The sequence below is a fragment of the Narcine bancroftii genome, chromosome 6 (genome assembly GCF_036971445.1).
Source record: "Narcine bancroftii isolate sNarBan1 chromosome 6, sNarBan1.hap1, whole genome shotgun sequence".
NCBI lineage: Eukaryota > Metazoa > Chordata > Chondrichthyes > Torpediniformes > Narcinidae > Narcine > Narcine bancroftii.
In genome coordinates, this window is record NC_091474.1 from 221534148 (window position 1) to 221557222 (window position 23075).

Genomic DNA, 23075 nt, shown 5'->3' on the forward strand with positions numbered 1-23075 from the left:
TACAATTGTATTTCGGCCTTGAATGCCCACAGATTACACTCTTAATTGTGGAATTACACCTGAGATTTCAATATGCAGTATATTTTTTAAAATCTTAGTCTTATTGTTAAAAGCACATTCTTATACATTATCTTGCAAAGCATCACCTATAAATATATATGTACATACTTCTCATAGTCACTTAACCAGACCACTCTTATTTTTAATCTGTTTTTATATGGACAAATTCCTGTGTATATTTTTACAGTAGAGCTCAATATGTTTATTTAATATTCATAGTGTTCAAATTGACAGCTTCTTAAAACTCAGTTTACAATTGTCAAATAATTTTAGAAACTGGAGTTGGAAGTTCTATTCCGAATTTTGGGTGTCCAGATTGCAGATGGAGGAGAAAGGTGTGTGTGATGTAAATCTTCATTACAGGAATAGTCAATTTGCCAATTTTTTCAATGTTATAAGTTAGGAAAGGAAGCACTTTGAATGGAAATAGGAGATTTGGGACTTCAAAATGAGCAAGTTAACAAACTGAATGTACAATAATAGACCAGGCTTGCAAAAATATTGCTTTAACTTACATTTCCTCAAGAATTAGTAGGAATTTAAGATCAGAATACCAGACAGGTTATGTAGCTGTACTAGAAGTCTGGACAATTTTGTTTAGGTTCTGACAAATATTTAACTGATGTATCTCATTAGTAAAAATCTATTTAATTGATTCCATCTCCATGAAAAACCACAGGCTGACGTCTGCAGTCCATACATCACAGTGAAAGATTTTTTCATGGCAATTGCAGTTATAGCCAGTGGTCAGGTCAACAGGATTAACCAACCCAGGATACACCAAAGAGAGACATCAAACACTCATGTTAAAAGCTTAATAATTAATCTTGAAAGAAAGCTTGGCCTGATGTTTCATGGTGAATGGCATCTTCCTCTTATAGCCAATACATTATGTAGTAGTAAAACAAATATTTATATTCACACACAAGGTTTAGGATCTTTCATCCTCTGATCATGTTAAAAGAACAAGTTCACAAATTACACATTGAACTATTTTCTTTCCCAGAAGTAGCCCAAATGCAAAATTGCATAGAGAATTGATTAAATCAAAGGCCACTTTCACTTTTATCACTGCAGTCTTTAAACATTATTTTCTGCCTGTTTAGCTTTATTTTGGATAAAGAAAGGGCCATCCTGATAAAAGGTCAATTTTTCTTCTTTTGCACTTGGTGAGAGATCTTTGAAAGATGACCAATCATCATTTTGCCATTGAACTGAACTGCTTGCTTAGGAGGAGGAACAATATAGCCTCGGCCCAAATTATTATCTTCATTTCCATTTCTAAATAAGTGATGACAGAATATTCAATTGCATGGAACATAGGTTTTTCCTGAGTCCATTCCAAGAGACATTCAAGGAGGGATAAGTATCTGTATTGTGATCTAGAACAATGACTGAATGTTCCTTACAAATGCAGTTCAATAATAATATCTCTCACCCAAAAAATACCAACTCAGTATAGCCTGGTATTCAAACCTGGGTATCATAGATATTCAACAGCTGACTCAAGAGGCCACTAAATATTTAGGAATTCATGAGAGGCAGCATGAAGGGGAGATAGCAAGCAAAAAAAGAGGGTGGGGCAAGGGCTGGGGAGGGGTCATAGGTGATAGGATGCTGGATAACTGAAGGTAGGAGAAGTGGTCTAAGAAACTATTGGTGGGAGGAGGGGTGAGAGCAGAATTTTGTGACAGAAGTGAGAAAGGGACCAAGTAAAGGACAGAAACCCTAGAACCAGAGAGGGGCTACCTAAAATTGGAAAATTCAATGTTCCTGCCATGAGGTTTTAGGCCCCCCCCCCCCCCCCCATATATATATATATGATATTTCCTCAAATTTACTTTTGGTCTAACCCTAGTGACAGATGAGACTAAATGTGCACTTCTCACTTTAGTCTCTGCAAAGGGTTCCAACAGCAAACTCCAACTGTCCATTGTTCTCCATGGATGCTGCTTGACCTGTTGAATCCCTCCAGCCTTTCGCATTTTGCTCAAGATCCAGCATCTACAGTCCATGTTTCATTCACTGTATAGGTTGGCTAACCCGGCTCAAGCCACAAGCATTTCTTCAGGCTGAGTCAGGCATTAGAAAGTTGCAAGTCCTTGGCTTCACATTAAACTAAGCCCTCACAATGTTCTTTATTATACATTCACCAAACCTTAGCAAACCTGGGAAGTGATAGGGCTTGAGTTAATCATCATTATTCACAAATAGAATGAACTTATACCTGAAATTCTTGCTTCAGCCAAACATAGTATACATTACCATTGAGAAAGAGACAATAAATATAAAAGATAGATGATAAAGATTCACAATTAGCATGATAAGGGGAGGTCCAAGAGCCTGATAGTGTTGGAAAGAAACTGTGCTAAACTTCAGGCTTCTGTACCTTCTTCCTGAAGGTAGCAGTAAGAAGAGGTTGTGAATAGTGTGATGCAGATTCTTTGTGATGTTGACTGCCTTCTTGTTAGTGTACTCTTTCTCAAATAAAGGATATGAAATTGCACAAATAGTCCCAATGTGGCCTCACCAGGACTGTGCAACTAGATTTCCCTAACCCTGAACAATAAAGTTCAAGTTTATTATCATCTGATTGTATATATACAACCTAACGAAACAACGCCTCTCTGGATCATGGTACACGCACAATTCACAGATCATACTGATCACATAAATAATCAAAACATATATTAATATTTGAGGTGATTTACAGGGTTACAGGATACTGTTCACCAATCTCACAGCCTCTGGGAAGAAGAATTACCAGCCTGGCAGTCCTGATTTTGATGCTCCTGCATCTTCTTCTTGATGGTAGGAGGTTAAAGATAATGTGCACTGGATGGAAAGGGTCATACAATTCCTTGTGACCTACTTAGACATCACTCCCAATAAATATCATCAACAAAGGAAGGGGAGACCCCATTGATCTTCTTGGCTGTTTTAACGATCCTCTGAATAGACTTCTGGTCTGATGCTTTGCACCTCCTTTTCCACACCACGATGCAGCCAGACAGGACATTTAATTGTCTCCTGTAAAAGGTTGTCAAGTTGGGGGCCAGTAGCCTTGCCCTCCTCAGCCTCCTTAGGAAGTGTAGGCGCAGTTGCGTCTTCCTGAGTCCAGGATAAGTAATCCTATATATATGCATGCTAAGGATCTTTGAGCTCTTCACTCTCTCTATAACCCCTTTTACACTTGCGTCCCGCTAAATCGGCCGTTCAGTGCCCTGGGATAGGAATGGCATTTTTGGTGTTCACACTTGACCTCTCTTAACTGGGACACTGCACATGTTCACACTTGCAAGGAGCCATCCCCGGGGTTAGGACTGCTCTGCCTTTTACCAGTTACATCATAACGTATCAAGCGATGGTGGACCTGCCCTAAATCCTGATCAATGTATTATGATCTTCTATCTGAAAAAAATTAATCATGCCTAATTATAACATAATTCAGCATAATGAGCTTAATTAATGAGCCCTTCAGCCCATTGTTGTGCCGACCTATATAAACCTTTATAAGGGACCATGGGAAAGTGCTAGCAATAAATAGCAATAGCAGACAATTTTTAAACAGGGTGGGAAAGTTAGTAGCGCTGTCGCGCACAATTTATGAAGACCAAGGGAAAAAGCGATGGCAGACCTGCCTGCCAGAATGCAATGCGGCAGAGAAAGGCGTATATGCATGGAGGGGTTCCTGTTTCACCCATCAGTAGAAAAGATGCACTTGTATCTATACCAATTCTAAATCTGTACACCTCTGCCAAATCTCCCTTCATTCTCTAATGCTCAAAGATATCCACATGAGGAGCTGCCTCAGGAAGCAGCAAAAATCATCATAAAAGGACCCCCCCCCCCTCCCCTTCCCAATCACCCTGGACATGCTCTTTCCTCGTTGCTACCCTCAGGGAGAACAGTTTTTTTCCTCCCTTCTGTCAAGCGTTTGATCTTCTCCTTATCACCTGCACCATAACACCACTACAACTTTCCTATTCTTTTCCCTCTACACTCATGATTGTGTAGCCAAGTTTGGCTCCAATGAATCTATAAATTTGCCAATGACACCCTCAATGGTGGCTAAATGACAGGAAACAATGAGTCAGAATAAAGGTTGGAGATCAAGAATCTGGTGCCAGAACAACAATCTTGCTCAGAATGTCTGCAGGATCAAGGAACATATAGTAGACTTTAGGAAGAGTAGCCTGAAGGATTATTCTTCATTGACGGGTTGGTGGTGGAGAGGTTTCCTAGGCTTCCATCTATCAGAAGACCAGCATATAGAAGCAACCGTGACATGGTACACCATCTTCCCAATAAGTCTGAGGAGATTTAGCGCGTTATCAAATACTCAGACTTCCACAGGCGAATATGAAAGGGCACACTGACTAGTTTTGGTAATTTGTGTGTGGTCTTGTTTGGTGATTTGTGTCCAGGAATGCAGAAGGCTGCAAAAAGCAGCAGACTGAGCCAAGTCTATCACAGATTGAGCAGAGTCTATCACAGATACTAACCTCCCATCAACTGAAGACGTTTATGTGAGATGCTTCCCTCAAGGGAGCCAACATTATAAAGGACCTCCATCACCCTTAGTCATAACCTCTTCTCATTGTTACCTCAAGTCGGAAGGTACAAAAGCATGATGTATACAGCACATCTAGGGCCAAGAACATGTTAATCCAACAGCTATCAGGCTTTAAAAAAAAAAGATTTAAAATGTACACATACAGCGCAGTAACAGGCCATTTCGGCCCACGCACTGGGGGATGTAGGTTAATTGGGTGGCTCGGGCTCGTGGGCGGAAATGGCCTTTTACCATTCTGTATGTCTAAATTTTTAAAAAAATGCCAGACAGCAGAACTCTTAACAAACAGGCAGCAGGAATGACATAATGACTACATTCCCTAGAAAGAGTGTGTGTTAATCACCCACCTATTCAACCACTAGTGACTAATGTTTCTGTTGAATTGTATGTAATAAATGAGTACCAAAAAATATGGAGAATAATGCCCATAACCAAAACAAGGCAGACAAATAGGATAAACAAGCCATAAACTCATTTTCAACGATGGAATTTGAAATAAGTTTCTTTGATTGGATATTGGTGTTTCTTTTGATTTTATAGTTTGTCATTTTTCTGTGAATCTATTTGGAGGAGCAATATTTTTTTAAAAATTCTGGACAATGCAAACAGTAATTCCTAAGAGCAAAACAAAAGTCTGCAGACACTGTGATTGAAGTAAAAACCCAATGCTGGAGAAATTCAGAAGGTCAAATAAAGATAAAGATACATAGCTGACATTTTAGGCTTGAGCTCTTCTCATTGGATCGTAGACCTCTGGCTTTCCCTTCCTGAAGTCAACAATCAGCTCCTCAGTTTTGGTGACATTGAGGGCAAGGTTGTCATTGTCAGTGCACCATTCTGCCAAGTTTTCAATCTCCACCCTCTATGTTGACTCATCCCCTTCCTTTATACAACCCACTACATTGGCAAATTTTTATATGGTGTTATTGTCGTACCGAGCCACAGAGTTGTAGGTGTAAAGTGTGTAGAGCAGGGAGCTAAGAACACAGCCCTGTGGTGCTCTGGAACTAATGAAGATTGTGGAGGAGATGTTCTTACCAATCCTCACTGACTGTGGTCTGGAGGTGAAGAAAACCATGATCCAATTACATAGCGGGGTATTGAGTCCCAGGTCTTGGAGTTTGCTGATCAGTTTTGAGGGGATGATGATGTTAAATGCTGGGCCTTCTCTTGTTTATTGATCACATCTCCACAAGTGCCCATTTGTAATCAACATCGGGAGGGATATAAACTCCGGTGAGAATCACTAGGCCTTTTCACATTGGCAACCCACTTAATTGGCATGCGAACAACCCATTTTGAAATACCAGTAGGGCTATTCTCACTGGACCAAGAAAAACCAGTCTTGTGCACCCTTTCACATTGCTGTTAAAGAAGCCGGAATGTTGTAATTTTATAAGAGCACAGACAGACATGTTCTGCGAGACCAACCGTGCCTCTGCTCCAGATAAATTTCTCGTATAGGATACTCTCAAGGCATACTTGAGAGGCCGGATAATTGGGAACACTAAAACAGTTTAAAAAGAATATATGAGGGAGGTAAATGGATTAGAACAGGTGATTACTCACCTAGAAAAGGACTTCCAAAAATCAGGTTTAGAGGACAATTACAGGGCTCTTACAAATAAGAAATTTAAGTACATTACGTTACACATGTATAGTATGGAAAAGGCCATTATGTGGTCAAGATAAAAATACTATGAATTGGGAGAGAGAGCCCACAGAGTCCTCTCTTGACAGCTGAGGACAGAACAGGCCTCAAGGATGATCAATGCGATACAAACTGGGAGTGGCAGGAGCTTGTATAAACCAAAAGAGATTAATGAGACCTTCAAGAAATTTTATGAAGATCTTCTTCAGCATGATGCTGAACCAAGCCATGAAAGACCCCAACAATGAAGACGCTGTTTACATCCGGTACCGCACGGATGGCAGTCTCTTCAATCTGAGGCGCCTGCAAGCTCACACCAAGACACAAGAGAAACTTGTCCGTGAACTACTCTTTGCAGACGATGCCGCTTTAGTTGCCCATTCAGAGCCAGCTCTTCAGCGCTTGACGTCCTGCATTGCGGAAACTGCCAAAATGTTTGGCCTGGAAGTCAGCCTGAAGAAAACTGAGGTCCTCCATCAGCCAGCTCCCCACCATGATTACCAGCCCCCCCACATCTCCATCGGGCACACAAAACTCAAAACGGTCAACCAGTTTACCTATCTCGACTGCACCATTTCATCAGATGCAAGGATCGACAATGAGATAGACAACAGACTCGCCAAGGCAAATAGCGCCTTTGGAAGACTACACAAAAGAGTCTGGAAAAACAACCAACTGAAAAACCTCACAAAGATAAGCGTATACAGAGCCGTTGTCATACCCACACTCCTGTTCGGCTCCGAATCATGGGTCCTCTACCGGCACCACCTACGGCTCCTAGAACGCTTCCACCAGCGTTGTCTCCGCTCCATCCTCAACATCCATTGGAGCGCTTACATCCCTAACGTCGAAGTACTCGAGATGGCAGAGGTCGACAGCATCGAGTCCACGCTGCTGAAGATCCAGCTGCGCTGGATGGGTCACGTCTCCAGAATGGAGGACCATCGCCTTCCCAAGATCGTGTTATATGGCGAGCTCTCCACTGGCCACCGTGACAGAGGTGCACCAAAGAAAAGGTACAAGGACTGCCTAAAGAAATCTCTTGGTGCCTGCCACATTGACCACCGCCAGTGGGCTGATAACGCCTCAAACCGTGCATCTTGGCGCCTCACAGTTTGGCGGGCAGCAACCTCCTTTGAAGAAGACCGCAGAGCCCACCTCACTGACAAAAGGCAAAGGAGGAAAAACCCAACACCCAACCCCAACCAACCAATTTTCCCCTGCAACCGCTGCAATCGTGTCTGCCTGTCCCGCATCGGACTTGTCAGCCACAAACGAGCCTGCAGCTGACGTGGACTTTTTACCCCCTCCATAAATCTTCGTCCGCGAAGCCAAGCCAAAGAAGAAGATATAAATCAGAATTGAGGGGAGGATCTGATAATACCAGTGAATTCATGTCTAAATTAGAACGGCCAAGTTTAGACCCAGAATACAACGGTTACATCCTCCCTTCACAGAGGAAGAGATAGAGAAAGCATTGAGTTCACTGCAAACTAACAAGTCTCCAGGGGAGTATGGATTTCCACCTGAGTTCTATAAAGAGTTTAAAGATTTATTGATGCCTCTTTACATGGAGGTGGTGGACGTGGCAAAGAGGACCCAAACACTCCCAGAATCTTTTTCGACAGCAATCATTACGATAATACTTAAAAAAGACAAGGATCCACTAATGCCATCTTCTTATAGACCCATTTCTCTGTTAAACACAGATTATAAAATATTGGCCAAAGCCCTGGCAAAAAGATTGGCGAAACACTTGCCAAAGCTAACAAATAAGGACCAAGTGGGCTTTGCACAGAAAAGACAGGCGGCGGATTACATTTGGCAGATTGTTGAGTATCATGCATCTGTCACAAAACAGAAACGAGAGGGGCTTAGCTGTGGCCCTGGAGGCAGAAAAGGCATTTGACAGGTTAGAGTGGGACTTTTTATTTAAAGTGCTGGGAAAAATTGGGGCTAGGGCCAACCTTTATAAATTGGTTAAGGGGGCTTTACCCCAAGGCTAAAGTTGTGATTGATGGATAAATTTCTCCAGCCTTCCCACTGAAAAGATCATCCAGCTCTGTTTGTACTAGCCATGGAGCCATAGCTGAGGCCATTCACCAGGATCCAGACATTAAAGGCTTTAGAACAGGAAAGTAAGAGCATAAAATTAATTTATTTGCCGATGATATTTTGGTATATCTGACAGACCAGCAAACTTGTTGCCCAAGCTGCACTCCACTCTGGAGGACTATGGGGAGATCTCTGGGTATAAGATCAATTGGGATAAATGTAAAATCATGCCACTTACGAAGTGGGTTTACAGTCAATATCAAGAAAATAGCCAACTAAAGTGGCCGCAAAATGGGATCAAATATCTAGGAGTTAGAATAGATGAGAACTTGAATAATTTATACAAATTACCCCCACTTTGCTTGGGAAAATTGAGCAGGATTTAAAAAGATGGATGTCCTTGCCCGTAAAATTATTGGGCAGGGTTAATTGTATCAAGATGATTGTGTTGCCAAGGCTTCATTACCTCTTCCAGACATTGCCTGTGGCATTGCCCTGGGGATTCTTCACAAATTTACTTTCAGGAGTAAGTGATTTCTATGGAATGGAAAGGTAGCCAGGGTCTCTAAGGAAAAATTGACCTTGGATTATTGTCTGGGCAGATTGTGAATGCCAGTCTAAAAAATACTATTGGGCAGCACAGTTGAGATACATCGCCTCCTCACTCTTTGAGAGGGGTGGGGCTGGGAGGTGCGCCATTATGCACATAAATCGACCTGCATATGATCCGTGAGAAGCTAGCAGAAGACGTTATTTATAAAGGGGATGTTAAATTGCTATCAGAAAAGAAAGGCAGCCTATATTAAAACAAATAATCCTCATTTGGAACAAAATTAACCAATACGTAGGAACCAAAGTGGGGCTGTCTCCAAAACACCCCTGACTCCAAATAGATTAATGTCATTGACAGTGGGTAACAAGATGCTGGATACCTGGCATCATAATGGCATAGGTGCATAGAGGACTGTTACGAGTGGCTAATGTCCTTTGAGCAATTTAGGAATAAGTATAATTTATCAAATAAGACATTTCAGTCACTGCTATCTTTAGATAAGATCTTTTCTACAGGACAGATTAGGTTCAACTATAGCCCTACCAGCAGGCAGTGACATAAAGGCCATGATTCAAAGGGGGAGCACACAGAAGTTCATTTTGGCAATGTATTTCATGCTTCAAACAGCAGGCCCTAAACAGGCCTTGACAAGTCAAGGCAGAGGTGGGAGTCAGACTTGAGAATAACGATGGATGAGCGGTGCTGGTCTGACCTGTGACAGATCAGTATGACTGCAGTCATCGATGCACGGTACAGGCTGGTGCAATGCAATTTTCTGCACCAGCTGTACCTGATGCCGCAAAAATTGAAGAGATCTAAACTTGAATTATCTGAACAATGTTTCAGATGTGGCATTGTGACAGGAACTTTTATGCACGTAACCCAGACATGTGCCAAGGGAAAAATGATAGGTAAAGAATTCTCACAGGATCCAGAGTTGTTCCTGTTGGGAAATATGATGAACATAAGACTTACAATGAAGCTGTGCAAATTTCAAATCCAATTTGTCATGATCGCATTGGCGGTGACCAGGAAGTGCATAGTAGTTGCCTGGAAGTCCGACACCTTACCTGAGTATTGAGTGCTAGAACACAGAAATGCAGAGCTGTGTTCCCCTGAAGAAAATTACCTACAACCTAAGGAAACAATACAGCACTTTTTTGAAGGTTTGGCAGCTCTATTTAAACTACATAGGGGCACGATTGTAGTGCGGACTGTCATGCCTTGCTGCCCTGCCCTATACTCCTAATCCACCCCTCAAATGGCGGGGAAGCGAAGGTGGTCCATCCCATTCTAACCAGGAAAAGCCACGGAAAAAAGAAGGCAGCCTATGCACTGACCGTCGCAACAAGACAAACCCATAATGGTGTTAAGTGTTCAATGTTGGGGGGTGGGGGAGAGAAAGCAGAGGGAAGGGAAGGGGATAAAAAGAACTTAAGTTTCATGAGAAGATTGTATGGAATTAACAAGTATGAAATGTAAATACTGATATTATTGATATTGATAATTGTTGGAGTTTGAGTGAAAAAACTATAAATATTAAAAAAAGCAATTGGAGGTTAACTAATAACCATTAACAATGGAAATAATAGCTGACAATGGAGTTGCAATTTACAAAATATTAACCTATCTTGCATCCTGTAAAGAGGCCAGGACATTTCAGATATCTTCCTGCAACTGTTTCCCTGAAGAGATGAGCTGCATTTATTTTTGAGGTTTCTCTACTAAATACCGGTACTTCAGAATTTTTGACATAAGCACCCTAATGACATTGAATTCATGCCCTTAACTCTTGTGCATGCGCCAACCAAACTCTAATATGCGAACCCACTGAGCATGCACCAACCAAAGACTCGCTCATGTGCACAGGAATCAAGATGGACCCCAGGACAAGGTAAGTACGCATTTTGACTCTTATATGCCCTCTATCCCTGTTATAGTTTGTCAAATACAACATAATCTGTGTAAATTTAATTTTTTTTTCTTCATAATTTTTAATAAATTTTCAGTGCAGGTGGGCATAAGTTGCGTCAGTTGCAAGTCAGGGAGTACCTGTACTCAAAAAAATACATTTAAATCAGTTCCATGTCTGCAGAAATCCCCTCTCTTACAAACCAAAGATAAACAAAACCCTTAAAATGGGTTAAACTTCATATTTCTAAGATGCCAAATCAATGAGAGTTGAGGAATTTTACTAAGGTACTAATTTTACGAAGGAGATCAACATCCTTTGAAGCTTTTTTTATGAACTATTAATCACGGATGAACAAACATTACAAAATTAATTTCAGAAAAAAGTAAACAATATTCTATACAAATTAGCTAAAAGGTAAATAATTACATTGCTCCAAGTGGTTTTGATAAAATTATGAAAAACATACAAAATGTTTAGTGTTATCTTCTGGAACATGATTAAAATTCCAAGAACAGTACTTTGTAACAAAGATGTTTTCCGTTATAAACATGACCCTTGTATTCCAAAAGGATTAAAAAAATTACAAAGTAGCTTGTTTGTGCCAGGAAACTCTACAATGAATCAGCTTGTTGCATTTTCCTTTAGGCTGCTCATCAGTTTAACGTCACATACATTGCACAATGTACATAAGCGCCAGAATTCATATTTGCTTCAGCTCCACAAGTACTTCGTTTTAAAAAAAAGCATGCATTAAGTTACATTGAAAAAGGATAATTCCGTCTTCTTCTCATTCTGTCATTTTAGGTGGTGGAGGTCTGCGGTAGGACTTCTCTGTTGTGTTCCATGTATGGTTCCCAAATTTGTTCGAATACTGTGATGTTATTTCTTAAATTATATGTTATTTTTTCCAATGGAATACATTTATTAATTTCTGTATTCTCAGGCTATCTTCTGATTTCCAGGTTGACATCATACATTTTTTTGCTACAGTGAAGGCTATCATAATAAATCTTTTTTGTGCTCCATCCAAATCGAGGCCAAGTTCTTTACTTCTTACATGACTTAGAAGAAAGATCTCTGGATTTTTTGGTATGTTGCTTTTTGTGATTTTATTTAATACCTGATTTAGATCTTCCCTAAACTTTTCCACTTTCTCACATGCCCAAATTGCATGCACTGTTGTTCCCGTTTCCTTCTTACAGCGAAAACATCTATCTGATACTGTTGGGTCTCATTTATTTAACTTTTGGGGCATGATATATAGCCTGTGTAACCAATTATATTATATCATGTGTAACCTCGTGTTTATTATATTTCTCATAGTTCTGGAGCATAGCTTTTCCCATGTTTCATTCTTTATCTTTATGTTTAGATCTTGTTCTCACTTTTGTTTGGGTTTACAGCTTATTTCCTCCTTCTCTTTCTCTTGCAGTTTGATGTACATGTATGTAGATGACACAATTTTCTTGTTTATTTTCATTGTGTGATGATGTTGTTTCATGGGTTTAATGTATCATATATGTTGAATGTTGAGTGGGTGGGGAGGGGGGTAGGAAGGAGGGAGGGAAGGGAGGGGGGAAAAGGGGAGAAAATGACACTGTATATTCAAGAGGGAAATGTTTGTGTGTATTTTGGTCAGTATGGGTCATAGTGTGAAAAATAAAAAAAAATTAAAATAAAGAGGATAATTGTTGGCATGCATCAGGTTGGAATAATTTTACCTTAAATTTAAGTAATCACATGCTCAAATTCATTACAACATTACTCATGTGTATATTGAAAGAGGAAGAAAAAGCAAAGAAAAATTATACTGGTCAGGATGAAATATATTTTTATAAACATGCTATCCTATTTATGCACTAGAATTAAATCTTGAATGATAATACTTTCATCCCCTGCAAACTGTAGTCAATAAACATGACATCTTAATTTCAGTCACAAGAGGCTTTGAATCAAAATTTTTAAAAAAGTCTAATTTAAGTTTGACAAATTAGCAGCAAAGATTATAATTCATAATTCCACTTTGGCTATTATGTTCATCAAAAGTTTTAACATTTAAAATTTGGATTAAATAAAAGTTGCCCTTTTTATATGGACGGAACCAAACAGAAAACAATATTCAAACCACTTGAAAATGAAATTATTAGTGTTTTACCTTCAGAAGTTAGAGCAACAGGAAACATTTCTTTCAACAAATCACCAAGGTTATGCGGCTGTCCTTCCGAACTGATTGGTCGAAAGAGCTTCTGAATAAATGGTCGATCACTTAGGGGCTGAAATACAAAGAATAAAAATTGTTTAGAAATTTAGGAGAGAACGTTGAATGCTTTAATGCAGTAATAATATTATTTTAAATCATCAGGCTGTAAAGTACAAGGGTCTTTGACCTGAATACTAACAGTTCCTTTCCACAGATGCTTCCTTATTTGCTGAATATTTCCAGGATTTTGATTCTTTCAGACTGCTTATCTTACAGAGCTGAAAAGGCAATTAAGATGTTAACGAGCTTCAGGATACGATATTGTTTGGTAAAACTGCTAAAAAAGACTGCTAAAACAGAGGCTTTCAATTAAAAATAATCACCCTGAAAACTAATCAGGAGTATTAAATGAAAAGTTATCAATGGGTAAATTTATTGGTGGTGGTTTTCAGCCTCACAGATTCATGAAGTCCACATCCCTGGATCTGGAAGAGCAAGGCAGCATGAAGAACCTTGCAGAAAGTATATTTTCATAGGTGATAACTGGCTACAAAAATAGGATGGATACAATGTCCACTCTCTCCAACAGGGCTATCATTCAAAGAATCATTAGATTAGGGATTAACTTGGCTTTCTGGTGCTCAAATCTTGGGGGTGGGGAGAAAGCAAAATTTCCTGGGAAAACAAGGTAACCAATCAAACCTGAATTCAGGATAATAAATGCCTTAAAACATAATTGATAGTTGAAACTATACAAATACTATACCTATAACCATGATGTTACAAGTCCAGTGGACACCGAACCCAGCAGCAACAGAAATTCACCAAGACAAATGGTTACTTAAACAAAAGTTACTTTTAATTATCTTTAAACATGAAAACAGAATCAAACATGAACTTATCACTATTAACTTAACTAACCTAACTTAACCCCCTTCTAATTCTAAGCGCACATGTATGTAATGTGTGTATATGTTTTGAAAAGTTCTTTGATTCACAGTCCAATCTCACTTATCACTCCTCCAAGTTCACTGGTTGCAAGCAATTCTTATACTGTGCACAGATTTAACATTTATGAATTTCACCAGGCTATGGTGCTTGAAAGGTAAATAGTTACCGCTCAGGAAGGTTCTTGTCAGAGATTTATTGTTCGCTGGACCCAAACTGATCCCTTCTAATCAGCCACATCAGTGTCTTGCTGAAGAGAATTGCTCCATCAAGGTTTTCCAGATGATAACCTTTCAGATCACCACAGAGTTCCTTTTTGTTTCTCTTATTTCAAGTGAAACATTAGGCAGCCAGTCTTCTCTTCTTGTATGGTCCACAATGGGTTTGACCAGGCTGAACTAAGAACTCATAACCCATATTCAAAATGGGGTTTCCCACAAGCTTTCCAGCTTGTCCTGTTCCAATCCCAGCTGCTCCTGCTGAACTGTAAAACTGAATTCTCTCTCTCTCTCACACACACACACACACACACACACACACACACACACACACACAGAAAAGCCTGTTTTACCCCCTCTGCTTGCAAAACCACATGACCCTCTTAGAACAGCAAACTGCAGACAGCATGTGGCTCTGAACCTAATCCTCCCAGTTCTTTCAGTTGTTGCTTTTCAAAACCACAATCCATTAGTGAAGTCTCTATAGACACTCCCCAAAGCTTTTGCAAAGGCACTCAGAGCCAACCTGTCTGGCTTGAGCAGAGCTCCAGTATTTTTAATGAGATCTGTTTTGCAGTGTTTGTATGAGACCTACACTAAAAAAACTGCCACCATTTATCTCCTTTAAAACATATCTGTATACAATACAAAATACAACATAATCTGTCACAATGAGAATTTACATTTTTGAATTACATCTTAAAATTATTGCAATTTTTTAGTTTTATAAAGTAATTACAAATAATTATTTGTTTTCCCTACAATGCAAGATTATTTAACACATTTAAAATACAGTATTCTTTCATCACCTACTTTGAAAGTGACATTATAGATAGGTTTTCAAGATCAAGTTATACCTCAATAATAGCAATCATCTTACTGAGTGGTGGAATGGTATGTTGATAGCCAAATGGTATACACCTAATTTTAATGCAATTATTCCTCATTTTCATTTGGGCAGGTAATATCAGACATGCATTATGCTCCTCCTGCACAAAGTGTGAACTCAGGGATGATGCCAGTGTCCCGAATGATTACGTATGCAGGAATGACTTGCATATGAAGACTAGGCTTGTATTCTCTGGAATTTAGAAGACTGAGGGGGGATCTTCTCGAAACATATAAAATTATTAAGGGTTTAGACCACACATGTCAAACTCAGGCCCGTGGGCCAAATTTGGCCCATGATATAATTATATTTGGCCTGCAAGATCGTATCAAATATACTGGCCACTGCGCCAGTATAGCGCATGCACAGCTAATACTACAAATCCCAGAATGCTTTGCAAATGCGTTGGTGCCGGCCCGTCAGCCCGCTAATTGCCCCCACCTCCTCTCTTTACTTTCATTAGCACCTGCGACCTGTCGCCCAACTCACATGTAATAAACCCCTTACGAAAAATGGCCAAACGAAAGACAGAAAACAGGACCTTTCAAGACAGGTGGGAGGCAAACTCTGACCCCAGAGTTTGATGAACTTGCATCTAAGAAGAGATGCCAAGTATCTGGTTTAGACCCAGGTGCATCAGAGTAAATTACAGTATAGCAAGCGAAGCTTGGATTCGTATTTTCGTTGGTTAACTTTGGACTGTTCATAGTTGAAAGATGGGATTTTAATTGAAGCAAGTTGTTATTTTTTTACTTGTTGGCTTGTGAAAAAAAATACATTTAAAAGGAGCTTAAAGGCTATAGAGAAATATTATTTATTGAATATTTTATTTCTCATTTGTTAATGCTTCTTCTGGAAAGAGTTTAACCAAAACTATTATTAAACATTTATTTTAATAAGAAAAAGTTTAACATTGCATATGTAGAAAGAAGAGAAAACATGCAGATGTTGTTGAAAATTTTCAATAAATATTTAGTTTGGCCCACGACTTGGTCCAAGTTTTTAATTTTGGCCCTCTGTGAATTTGAGTTTGACACCCCTGGTTGAGACAGTCTAGATGCAGGTAGGTTGTTTCCAATGCTGGGAAAAATCAGAACCAGGGGTCACAGTTTAAGAATAAGGGGAAGTTTTTTAGGATTGAGATGAGGAAAAATTTCTTCTCTCAGAGGGTGGTAGATCTGTGGAATTCTTTGCCGCAGGAAGTAGTTGGGGCCGGTTCGTTGTCAATATTTAAGAGTAGGTTAGAATTGGTCCTTATGATCAAGGGGTATGATCTTCCAAAAGAGATAGTTGTGGCAGGGTCCCTTCTATCATTTAAGAGAAGGTTGGAGGGTTATGGGCAGAGAGCGGGAGGGCAGAGTTGTTCAAGTGAACTGGTGCAGACTCGAAGGGCTGACCTGGCCTGTTTCCACGTTGTAAACGGTTGGTTATATGGTAGGGGGAGAAGGGAGGAACCAGGTACTGATCAGCCATGATCAAATGGCCTACGCCTGCACCTATGCTTCTAAGTATGTCCAGTTGCACTTCCTGACAGTTTGTAATGATGATGCAGGAGCTGCATGTGGATTCACACTGGAGCTTTCATGAAGCTGAGAACATTGGAGATAACATGTTCAGTGAACTGTTCGCACAGTTAGAAAGATAGGGAGTGCTGATAAACAGGCAGAACAATAACAGGAAAGTAGTGAAGGAGTCCCCTGCGGTCATCTCCCTCACTGATATACTGCCTTGGATACTTTTGGGGGAGATGCCTCATCAGCTGGAGCCAAGATCATGGCACGGTAAGTGGCTCTGCTGACAGGAGGGCAGGAAAACGAGTGACAGAGCTATAGTGGTAGGGAATTTTGTGATAAGGGGAATGGATGGGTATTTCTGTGGCCACAAACAGGGCTTTGGATTCATGTATTGTTTCCTGGGTACAAGAGTCAGGGATTCTAAAAGGGGAAGGTGAACAGCCAGTTGTTCGGATGCTTGTGGGTACCAAAGATATAGGAAAGCAAGCTGGATGAAATCCTACAAGCTGAATTTAGGAAGCTAGAAATTAAAAAGTAGGACCTCAAAGATCATCATCTCAGGATTACTGCTAGTGCCATATGTTAGTCAGAGTAGGAACAGAAAAATATGATAAATTCATGGTTGAGCAGTGATGTTGGTGCTATGCAATTGCTCGGCAAAAGGAGGTTCAAGGTGCTCTTTCCTTCTGATAGCCTACAGGTCACCCTTCAGCAAGGTGTAGTACCTATTTAACTTTTCAATCAGGGTCTTGTGAAGCCATGGATTGCAGATGGTGGATGGTTTATACAAGCAGATTTTACAAATTGAAATTTATGATTGTAAAACTAAAATGCTGAGCGGATGAATCTGCTGATCAATGGCCAGGGTTACCCGTCCAGTATGGACACCGCAACTGAAGAAGGCAACGAGAAACCACTTCAGTATTTTTACCATTATCGACTATGGACTCAGCTAAAGATGAAGCCTTCACCAAAGAAGAAGAGGGGATGCAACAACTACAATTCAGAGGGTCAGAGATCGTGACAGATGGAGAGATACGATCGCCCATGCCAAGGCACCTGCATAATAATGAGGAGTGATGCAGGAGAGAGGGCATCAGATTCCTTTGGCATTGGAACCAGTTCCGAGTGAGGTGGGATCAATGCAAACCAGACAGCTGATACATAGGCAGGACAGGGATCAATGTCCAATGTTTCCTAGTGGAGAGGCTTTAAACTAATAAGGTGGGGGATAGGAATCCATGCAGAAAGACAAAGGGAAGCAATCCAGAAAAACAGAGGGAAGCAATGTTGAAAGACAGTGGGAAGTAACGTAGCAACAAAAACTGGAAAGAAGAATGGAGTGCCGAAAAGTTAAAAGTAAGACAAAGATTTTTAGATTTTAAAAGGACACTTTTAGAATGTCGGTAGTATTAAAAACTGGATCAGTCAATTTGTGGCACAAATCAGTACAATAGATAAGAATTTAGTGGTCATTATAGAAATGTGGTTGCAGGTGAAGGTGATTGGGTATTAAATATGTGAGGGTATCAGATAATATGGGAAGATAATGGGGAAAATAAGAGAGGTGGGGAAGTGGACTTAATTAAGGACGAGGTCAGGCAGGGCGATAGTGAAAGACAATACAAAATCTAATGCAGTGGTTCTCAACCTTTTTCTTTCCACTCACATACCATTTTAAGTATTCCCAATGCCATCTGTGCTCTGTGATTAGTAAGGGATTGCTTAAGGTGGTATGTGGGTGGAAAGAAAAAGTTTGAAAACCACTGTTTTAATCGTACCTAATTGACTCGTTATGTGCACGGTTTCAGAACTCCAAGGGAAATGGGCCAGTGACAGTTTTTCTCAAGCAAAATATTTCAGTAACAATTGGGTCTAGAGCAGTGGTTCTCAACCTTCCCTTCCCACTCACACGCCACCGTAAGCAATCCCTTACTAATCACAGAGCACTCATGGCATAGGGATTGTTAAAAGTGGTTTGTGAATGGAAAGATAAAGGTTGAGAAACACTGATGTAATGAGTAAAAATGTTGAATCCATCTGGGAACAGATTTGGAATAGTAAGGGGGGGCCAAAAATCACTGATGGGAGTTGTCTGTAGGTTATCAAGCTAAAATATTACAATAAATACAAGCAATAAATGAAGAAATAGCTGATGCATACAATAGAATGACAGTTGTCATGGGGCACTTTAACTTGCACAGAGATTGGCCCAATCCAATTGGTTCAACCAGTCTTGAAGAGGAATTCACAGAACGCTTCCATATTCGCTTCTTAAACAGGGCAAGATGCTTAATTGGTCACATGGATGTATTTGGGCATCGCAAGTTCGTGGGCCAGAGGGGCCTGCTACCATGTTGTATTTCTAAATATTTAAAAAATAAAATAGCATGTTACTGAACCTACATGGGAACATGCTGCCTTCAATCCGGTGTTGTGCACTGAGCCAGATAACATTCAGGTATCATCTTTGAAAGAGTGATCGCAGTGTGATTGAATTTGATTATGCCTAAGCAAGAGAGACTCCAATGGGATGAGAGAGGTGTTGGCTTGTGTAGACTAGAAACACAGGCTTCGTGCTGGACAGTTGAGGAACAGTGAAAGACTTTAAAAGATATTATATTCCAGTTAAAAAAAAACAGGGTTAGGAAGTGTGGGGAGAAATGGTCCCATAGTCAAATAAGGAAATAAAGGAAGGCATCAAAGTGAAAGTTCGTGCATAAAGTCACCAAAAGTAGTGGGAAACTGGAAGATTGGGAAAACTTTAAAAAGCAACAAAAAACAAGCAACCCCTAAAGGAAGGCAAGATAGATTATGAAAATAAACTTGCCCAAAAAAAAAACCAGAAAGTGAAAGTTTTCATATTGATATGAAGTGGACAAGGACGGCTAAAGTCAACACAAGTGCCTTGGAATATGAAAAGGGGATTTAATATTGGGTAATGTGGAACTGACTTTAAATGATTATTTTGTATATGTCTTCACAGCAGAGGACACATCTAGCGTGCAAAAAAGAGCTTTTATGGATGTGATAGGAGGTGAGGACCTTGATACAATAGTACTGAGACAACTGGTGGGCTCAAAGTCGATGCCTCCTGGTATAGAAAGAATTGTGGGAAGTTGTAATAGAAGCACTCATGATCATTTGCCAAATTTCTCTCGTCCCTGAGCAAGTTGCGACAATTGGAAGGCAATAAATATCTTGCCACTGTTTGAAAAAATGCCTGAAGCTGTGATTAAGGAAAGAAATCGCGAGATTAGTGCAACGCCTTTACAGCGCCACCGATTGGGTGTAAAAATTGGGCAGCGTGGACACATGGGCCAAAATTGCCTGTTACCGTGCTGTATGTCTAAATTTAAATTTAAAATTGAAATGGTTCTGTCAGGTAAACACAATCAGAAAGGGCTCATTCTGCTTATTCCTTGAAGAATGGCTCAGGGGCGAAATGCCAGCAATATATCTTTGAATATATGGCTGAGTTCCTCCAGTGTGTTTTTACCATTGGTAGGTGAGACTAGGACTAAGGGACATAGCCTCAAAATTAAGGAGCGTAGATTTAGGTTGGAGACAAAGAGGAACTGATTTTCCCAGACAATGAGTGAATCTGTGGAATTCTTTGCCTAAGGAAGCAGTATATTTAGGACAGATAAATTTTTTTTGGCCTAGTTGGGGAATTACAGATGATGGGGAAAAGTCAGATCAGTGGAACTGAGTGACGGTCACATCAGCCATGATCTCATCGAATGGCTGAGCAGGCTAGACAGGCCAGGTGACTGACTCATGGTTCCACTTCATATATTCGTAGGAGATAATCTGAGACAAGAACAATTTCAAAAAGTAAACCAGAAAACAAGTGTCTTCTGTGATCAGAGACAGATAGATGGTAAAGCAGATTTATTTTTATTTTTCTTTGGCTTGGCTTCGCGGACGAAGATTTATGGAGGGGGTAAAAGTCCACGTCAGCTGCAGGCTCGTTTGTGGCTGACAAGTCCGATGCGGGACAGGCAGACACGGTTGCAGCGGCTGCAGGGGAAAATTGGTTGGTTGGGGTTGGGTGTTGGGTTTTTCCTCCTTTGCCTTTTGTCAGTGAGGTGGGCTCTGCGGTCTTCTTCAAAGGAGGTTGCTGCCTGCCGAACTGTGAGGCGCCAAGATGCACGGTTTGAGGCGATATCAGCCCACTGGCGGTGGTCAATGTGGCAGGCACCAAGAGATTTCTTTAGGCAGTCCTTGTACCTTTTCTTTAGTGCACCTCTGTCACGGCGGCCAGTGGAGAGCTCGCCAAATAACACGATCTTGGGAAGGCGATGGTCCTCCATTCTGGAGACGTGACCCATCCAGCGCAGCTGGATCTTCAGCAGATTTATTAATTCAATGTTTAAATTCAATGTTTACTTGAGGATCTTTTTGAAAAGAGATTGAGTTTTATAAGAAACTGTAATATCATTTACATTGGCACTTTTTTTGAGGGGAGGAATGATTGACAAAAAACAATAATAAAAGTGGCTCCACATGGATTTTCTTAAAAAGCAGATTCAGTTTGTTACTATTAACTCAATTTTCCCCAAGCCTGCACATTTAATTCTAATTAAAATAATGTTCTATAATTCTACCACACAAGGATTATAACACATTTGTGTTGCAAGAGGCACTGTTGGCATATACCAAAGAAAAGCGATATTCATTAATTGGAAATATTTCAAACAGGTCAGACCAGCTGTTCTACATATCCCTTTCACACTTTAATTTTGTAAAAAGCTCTCTTTAACTGCTGTCTATAAACAATGCAGATCTTGGCTCATCCTTTATTTTCTATGCAAACTGCCAATCAATAACACTTCAGAGTAACACCTGAGTTGACTGCCAAGCACAAAGCACTTGATGTCAATTAATCAGCCAGCTCTGAATATGGAGTAAACGTAGGTGTACAGACTTGACACTTGTAACCAAACCCTGTTTTTGGCAGGTTGAAGAATAAAAGAGAAATGCAGTGCAGGTTAACAGTGGTATACCTATAGAATTACCAGAAAAACTGAGTCACTGGCAGGTTGTGAATGATTTGCAAGAGTAGCTGTAAAGTTTTGAAGGTGAGAGTGCAGAGAGTGTAATTAAATTACATCGTTTTAATACATTTTTAATTAGATACATCAATAATTAACTCCTCTGATACAAAGGGAATGCCAACCCCACAGTTGTATTTCAATTCCTTGTGTTGCATATAGATAAATCTTTTTAAATAGTGTTTTAATAACAGTTTTATCCAATGTTGTCAGATTAAACTAGTTTAGCGGAGAAAAAAATTTCGGGCCAACACCGGAAATGGCAGTCAAACGTGGCGATCGGCAAGACCTCGCACAGGCTGAGACACCCGTTTCCATAGTTAAACTGGCTAACCAATCGGGGCCCAGATGCTGGAACCCACCAATCAGTGGCAAGCCAGCTCAAGCCACACCCCGGTGGTGACGCGACTGAGCTCACTATAAAAGGCAGAGCTGCCCTTGAATAAACTCAGTATACAATACACTCTACTGGTGTGCGCGTCTTCTTTCCTCTGCAAGTTTTGAGCTACAGCCCAGGAGCTATAACCATGAGCTATAACCTGACTGAAGCAGTAGTGACCCCCGCTACAACACTATGATTTTGTCATTTGAGAATTGCAAACAGAATTAAATTCCTGCAATATTGCCAAATATTGTCAAATAAATGAAGAATGCAAAAAGTATGCACAAGATTTAAAAAAAACTAACAATCCTTTTTCTATGAAATGATGCAAACAAAAATACTTTAGTGAATCTCATTCATCTTAGCAAGTTATGCAGTGGGGAACTGGTGCATTCCAACAAGGTACCAAGTTATTCAAAGCCCACTAGAATCTTAATATTTGTAAAGAAATATCCCAGGACACTTCCCCAGAGAGATAAAGAAACATTTACAATATAAGAAAAGCTTAATCAGAAAAGAGTATCTTGAATGGAAAAGACCAAGAGAGACAAGTTCAAAGTTATTGTCAGAGTACATGACATCACATATAACTCAGATTCGTTTTCCTGTGGGCCAAGCAGAATTTCTAAATTACCGGTAACTGTAAACTGTACTCAAGAAGAAAGAACTGTGCACAAAATAAAGAAATGTCAACAAAAAGACCATGCAAATACAGAAATGTACATATTCAGTAATAAATAATGGCAAATTAAAATTCCTTAAATGAGTCTGTTGTTCAGAAGTCTGATGGTTGAAGGGCAGCAACTGTTCCTGAAACTGGAGGTATGAATCCTGTTGCACCTGAACATCCTTCCTAATGGCAGCAGTGAGAATTAGAAATTCCAAAATGCCAAATGCCAGCTACATTACTAAGTTCAGTGAGCTACGAACTTGCTCATGAGGTCCCACTGTATATAAATACTCCTAACGTCCCTGCCATTTAAAGTGTGTGCCCTATTAATATTTGTGGTCTCAAAATACATCACCTCACACTTGTTTGGATTTAAAAAATCTATCC

The 23075-nt window shown here is 40.0% G+C and overlaps 1 protein-coding gene across 4 annotated transcripts in view; it reads right to left on the bottom strand.

The window, feature by feature from the left end:
- Positions 1–23075, bottom strand: part of atg5 (ATG5 autophagy related 5 homolog (S. cerevisiae)) — a 236908-nt gene that overhangs the window by 35047 nt on the left and 178786 nt on the right. For 3 of the 4 annotated variants that reach the window (XM_069887482.1, XM_069887481.1, XM_069887483.1), the window contains exon 7: positions 12966–13083. In XM_069887482.1, the coding sequence (XP_069743583.1) occupies positions 12966–13083 (118 nt within the window). Of the gene's footprint in view, positions 1–12965; positions 13084–13209; positions 13289–23075 lie in introns of those variants that run through there. The other variant, XM_069887484.1, reaches the window with a different exon arrangement.